General features: G+C 36.0%; 1 protein-coding gene across 3 annotated transcripts; it reads right to left on the reverse strand.

Moving 5' to 3' along the window:
- Positions 1-683: 683 nt before the first annotated feature.
- LOC311085269 (SLAM family member 5-like) lies at positions 684-4,982 on the reverse strand. Of its 3 annotated transcripts, XM_084117707.1 has the most exons (6): positions 4,829-4,976; positions 4,021-4,360; positions 3,536-3,826; positions 3,354-3,467; positions 2,619-2,686; positions 687-2,040 (listed from the first exon to the last, which is right to left on the reverse strand). In XM_084117707.1, the coding sequence occupies exons 2-6, from the start codon at positions 4,055-4,057 to the stop codon at positions 1,987-1,989; spliced, it is 564 nt and encodes a 187-aa protein (XP_083973833.1). In that variant the 5' UTR covers positions 4,058-4,360; positions 4,829-4,976; the 3' UTR covers positions 687-1,986. The 3 variants fall into 3 exon arrangements, 2 of the variants coding, with proteins under 2 accessions (XP_083973832.1, XP_083973833.1); XR_014606768.1 differs by having other exon boundaries at positions 684-2,040; positions 3,354-3,826; positions 4,043-4,360; positions 4,829-4,982; XM_084117706.1 differs by lacking the exon at positions 4,829-4,976 and having other exon boundaries at positions 684-2,040; positions 4,043-4,470.
- Positions 4,983-6,097: the final 1,115 nt, after the last annotated feature.

Here is a 6,097-nt window from a genome sequence, read left to right on the forward strand (position 1 = left end):
AGACTATGAGGAAAATTCATCAGATCCCTCAATTCATGTGTAAAACGACTGATGTGACTACAACGCATACAACAATTAGGCACACAAAAAAACTGAATGACCAGTGAATCTCAATTTATTTAATGAATTTGAGTATAATTACTGAAGGTTAAAGGTCGCCTACTTTACCTGAATCCCACTTTATCAAACTTTTCAGCCAAAGTGGGCCAGTAATATTTAAACACCTTACAAAAACTGACACATTTTTAAAAAATGTATTCTTTGCAGTGTGTGTACAGTGTGCACAGTTTACATTTAGTGTTTAAGTTAGGAATTAAAGTCTGAATGTCAAATATTTTTCTATATTTCACCTTGAGTGAGTCCTGCTTTGACGTGTGGCCACTCCCACCAGTGTCATATTACATAAAACAAAACATTTCATTTAAGTTTTGACCTTATTTGTTTACCTGTGGACATGCGCTGTTATGCTACTAAAAAAGGTTTGTTAGTAGTGTTAGTTTCTCCTAAAAACTGATGAAAACTAAGTAAACTATTAACAACCATCAAACATAAATTATAAATCATACATTGCATTTATTCTTAAAATAATGACCGAAACATTGGCAGAACAAAACAGGATGACCTTTATACGAAAAAAAGGTTTCAAGAAAAGTTATTCTTAGAAGGAAGTGTTACAGCTAGAAAACAACTGAAACTAGCACTGCTTAACTGCACAATCACTGCATGAGTCGGCTAAACGATCATGATGCATATGCACACACGGCATATATTTTCTTATTTCGAACAATATCTCTGTTTGATTTGAGACCTTTTTGTCAAACATCAGCATTGATGGGTTCAGTATCACCGGTGTGTTGTAAAGTAGTTTCTCTGTTGACCAGAAGTCATAATGGTTTCATGTAAGCACGAATGGAAACAAAAACCTCAACCACACCTTAGAGACAAACACACACGTCCAGCAGCAGAAATTTGCTTGTGCACAAGCTGTTCTTCTACAGATCAAACCACATTTCTGTACTGACATAAATAGAGACCACAGCAAGGTGTCTGTTCCTTTAGTTGCATCTACATCTTGCATTGTACGAGTAAAAATGTAAACACTCTAATGAATACTTAACCTTGAAACACAAAGACTTTTAACAAGTTATAAGTTTTATTTATATAACGCCTTTACATTGCTCAAGGCTGCTTAGTACATTACGAATATGCATATAATGCACACACATATAAAGGCCACATTATTGAAAATACATATCAAACAGATACTGTATGTTTTTAGCTGGGTCTTGAAAGTAGACGAAATGTTATGGAGAGTGAGGGGTAGAGAGTACCATAGAAGCAGCAACACAAAATGACCCTCCACCTTTGATGTTTTTATGAGATCTTTTAATGAATCCATTGTTAGTCAAACACATCATACACCCGGTGCAATGCAAGTTTCAGCCCGATGCAGTTATCATTTACACGTCCCACGTTGTTTAAATAGCAAAGCTGGTCTGTTGGCATGTTGCTATTTTGAGGCGACTGAAATAGACTGTTGAATAGATTATGACAACGTGCGCACACTTTTTCCACTTCGATGGTCTGCTTGCGTTTTAACCTCGCGCATGAGCAGATCTGTTTCTTCTCTGGAGAAGCGTTCAGTCTTTCCGCTTGCAAATTGCGAGATCGCAACTGGCTTTTAAAGGGAATGGGAGATGAGACTCTGATTGGTTTATTTCACTTTATGCCCAAAACTTACTCATTACTCATTAAGAGAATAGAGATAACCCTTTTAGACTATGCGCTGGGCGCGCAGAGCATTTTTCCCGTCGTTAAACTAGCAAAAGTGGATTCGGACATGCACTAAGTGCACTTGCACCATGCGCTTTAGACCATGAGCTTAGATCCTTAAAATAGGGCCCTTAGAGTCTGAGGCCGTTGCAGGAGGTTCCAGTGAAGTGATCACAATCTGGGTCTTGTACTCGGAAAAAGACTGAAGTTTGATCATCTTCTCGTTGCGATTGGTGCATAATCTACACATTCCTCCTCTTCAACTTTCTGTAAAAAATGCATAAGACAAGATATAATAATAATAATAAATGTTATGGTTTTTTTTTCAAAGTAACAAAACAAAACTGATGGTGCTGTTGTGTTTGAGATTTATGTGATAGATCATTATATGGATGCACATTTCCACCACATAAGAAAAATGCTCTGGTAAATTAGAGTTAAGACATAAGTCAAAATTGTGACACAGAAAGTCGATATCATGACATTAAAAAATCCACAAATAAAAAAGTAAAAATCAGTATGTCATAGCCTACTGTAATTTTGACAAAAAGTCACAATTTCAACTTTGTATGTGATATTTTCTTACCTTATAATACCTTATCATTTTGAATTTTTCATGACCAAGACCAAGATTGGAATTTAAATAATTGAATTGTGCTCCTCAATTATAGTCCACTTCATGATTTGTGTCTCTCTCTCTCTACTACACCTGAAGCACAATCTTATGTGGTGAAAATGAGCTTCTATATTATAAAGACAAAATCAAATGTGCACACACTGATCTACATTTGATTCTCTGCTGAAATTGTACAAATACTCAACAAATGAACAATATATTGTCTCACCGATTTCTGTGCGTTTCTTTTGTCGAATGTTGTCTCCGCGTAAGTGATCTCATCTTCACAAGTCTCAACTGTTTGAACAATAATAGAACTGTGAGCATTAAAATATCAAAATTCAATCTTAAAAATATGGTTTTTCACAATATTCCTGTTATTATTAGGGCTTTCAAACTTAAATAAATAAATGTTTAACTGCAGTTTTTAAAAATGGCATTAACAAATTGAATTTACCACACAAAATGTTCCTTAAAAAATGTGTTCGTCATAAATTTTTTAGACATTCTTTACACATATATCAAATCAAATGGGATGTTTGACAAAAGTAAAGTATTTTACATTCGTTGTATTTAATCAGCTTTTAGGCTCAACAAGCACAACAAAAGTCGTCATTCATATAGATTTTAATTTGAACACCAGCATGTAAGAGAGTTCATAAAATTGAGAAAGCTTTTTACGTTTTTGAAAGCAGTGTTGATGCAGTTTGAGAAATGCAGAATCTGTCTTTGTTCGAGTGAGACGAGCAACGTTGTCATTACCGGTATATAGAAATAGACATGCATTATGATATGAGTGTAATCTACAGAGAATAACTACACATATTAGTTTGGTTTTGTATAATGTTTAACTTCAAAATTATGAGAATAGTTTTACTTAATTGATTAAATCAGTTGACTAGTTTAGAGCATATTTTCAAAATATTATTTGTTATATTACTTATTTAAAAGCAGTAATACTTGCCTTCTGTGTCAATTGTTCTACATTTCCTGCAGATCCAGAAGATCACAACTGTAGCAACAATCATCAGAGATCCAGCAGAGATCATCACTATCAGAGACACTGAGACTGGAGGAACTGAAGGAAAGAGTCTTTAGTGTGAGTGAATCTGTAAATACACACATATATCATCAGTGCTGTGGTACCTGCACATGTGTGACAGAGTGTGTTGATGTCCAGATGTGTGGTCTGGTTGCTGATGGGATTGTTCAGCACACAGCTGTAGGTGTTTTTATCCTGATATTCCACCTCCAGAGGTAGAGAGAGACTGATGCTGAGATCACACACACTGATGCTGGACAATACACTGATTCCTGCGTACCAGGAGAGAGTCGCATCACACACTTTCAACACTGATGAACACACCAGTGAGCATGATGATGATGATGATGATGAACATTGTGAAGAGTTACTGATGACAGGAACAGGCAGATGAGCTGGAAAACATGAGAGAATAAAGAGAAACATGAACATTCAGTCTAGTTTAGGTGTTGTGAATTGTAGTAAATCAGTGTAATATACTTTGTGTGGAGTGAGTGTTTAGTGTGTTCACGGTCTCTGAATGTGTCTGTCATCTCAAACTTTAAAATTATTTAACGTATGAATATGTAAATAGAATGTGCATGCTTACATGTAGATAAATGACGTCTCACCATAGACAGAAACATTGAATGTTTTTGATGATTTTTTCGCTCCACTTATATCTAGTTGATAAACTCCAGTATGTTCAGTTCTGGTGTTTGTGATGGTCAGAGATCCAGTTTGATCGTCCAGCTTCAGTCTGTCTCTGAATCTCCCATCAGGAACATCATCATATGTGGAGAAGATTTGCTTCTTTTTATTCATTTTAGCTATTGGAGAGTTTTCAGCTCTAAATTTCCACAGTATATCATCGTCTTTACGTATTTCAGTATCAGTGTTTAGAGTAACAGAATCTCCCTCCATCACTGACACTGAATCACCAAACACACCTGATGAACAAACAGATTTTACACAGATTAAAGTTTCTGATGGTTTACAAAGCCTGAAATCAGCTGTAGATTTGAGCATTTACATGCAAAAACTCTCAGCACTGATTGGATCACTTAACTATTGCACCAATAAGAACTAAATTAAATGTATATCTTATATCTGTATATCACCGCAATGGACATTCCTTTGACTCAGATAAAGAAAAATTAAATGTGTAAAATGTCAAATGTATTCATAAACTGCTACTGTAAACTGCCAAATGCTACCGTAACAGAGATACTGAGATCAAGCAGAGAAAACATTGCAGAATCGCTTACGGATTGCTTGAGAATGAATTCAAAGTTAGTAGATTTCACAATAATCATAATTCATCGATACATAACAGCAGATGAAAATAATCTCATTTGAAAAGTTTTACTCTGAAATGGAAAAAGAAATTAAGCCATGAAAATGTTTTTATAACTCACCGATCAGATTCCACCAGCATGGACAGAAAACAAACATGTGAAACATGTTCTAGTTTTGAGTCTGATCTAATGAAACTTCCTGCTAAACATACAGCAGAAGTGTTGATGTGATGTGTGAATCCTCCCACGACACAGTGTGACCCTCCTAGTTTCACAAACCTGCATTTACATCATAAACTCTAGTTCATCTTGCTGTTATTAAGACTTTAACTGTTCTTAATGGGCAAAAAATTCCTTATTTTTGTCATTGAACTTGCTTTTTGTACGATACTCTCAGAAAACATGGTGTAAAAGCTTTCACTGTGGTGGTACGCTTTCTAGAGGTAACCTACCTTATTTACCCCTTAAAGGAATAGTTCCCTTAAAAATGGAAATTCTGTCATCATTTACTCATCCTCAAGTTGTTTCAAACCTGTATGAATTTATTTCTTCTGCTGAACACAAAGGAAGATATTTTGAAGAATATCAGTAATCACAGTTGATGTGCCGCATTGACTTCCATAGTAGGAAGTCTATTTTCATACTATGGAAATCAATGGGGTACATCAACTGTGTGATTTTAAAGTTAATTATTCCTTTAAGGGTGTATATCGTAAATGTACATATAAGTGCCCAAAGTGTACATATTACTGCCAAAATGGTACATATTAGTACCTTTTGAATAGGTAGTGCCACAGTGCAGTCAGGCAACTAGCCTACACTGTCAGAAAAGGTCAGAAAAGGTACAGAAATGCACAGAAGCTGGCACTGGGGCGCTACCTATTCAAAAGGTACTAATATGTACCATATTGGTAGTAATATGTACACTTTGGGACATTTCTACTTCACGTTTAATTGACAAAGAGTCGATTAAGTAGCCTGGAAAAACCCTGACGTACTTCCGGCCAATTTGAGATTTGCTCTGCAAGTCCATCTGGCCAAGAGCCCATTCAAGCCCATTTCCAATTTTTCCAAATCGAGACACAAATCACAAACGTTGAGGGCTTTACATGATGACGTCAGCAGTGACGTTGAAGCAGGTTTTAGGTCTATCCAGTTGCGCCCAGAGGCATTTGAGCGATGTCCGTTGGTGACGCCCCTTTGGAAATGGACTGTGTGTGAAATGTGAACCTTCCCCAGACCCACTCTCAGTTACAACTGACAAGGGTCTGCTGTCAACCAGGCTATCGATTAAGTACAAAGTACAAAGAAATTCGTACAAAGAAAAGAAGTCCAATGTTTTCAGTGTGTATTTTGTAAATATAAACAAATTTGAATCTCCTCAACCAC

This window comes from Abramis brama, assembly GCF_963993115.1.
Source record: "Abramis brama genome assembly, chromosome: 6".
Lineage (NCBI taxonomy): Eukaryota > Metazoa > Chordata > Actinopteri > Cypriniformes > Leuciscidae > Abramis > Abramis brama.

What these genes read in the sequence shown, in the direction of transcription:
- LOC311085269 (XM_084117706.1), bottom strand. Translation starts at nt 4,439, where the DNA reads ATGCTCAAATCTACAGCTGATTTCAGGCTTTGTAAACCATCAGAAACT. An exon ending in ACTCTGTCACACATGTGCAG is followed by an intron (nt 3,468 to 3,535) that starts GTACCACAGCAC and finishes TCTTTCCTTCAG; the next exon opens with TTCCTCCAGTCTCAGTGTCT. An exon ending in AAAGAAACGCACAGAAATCG is followed by an intron (nt 2,041 to 2,618) that starts GTGAGACAATAT and finishes CATTTTTTACAG; the next exon opens with AAAGTTGAAGAGGAGGAATG.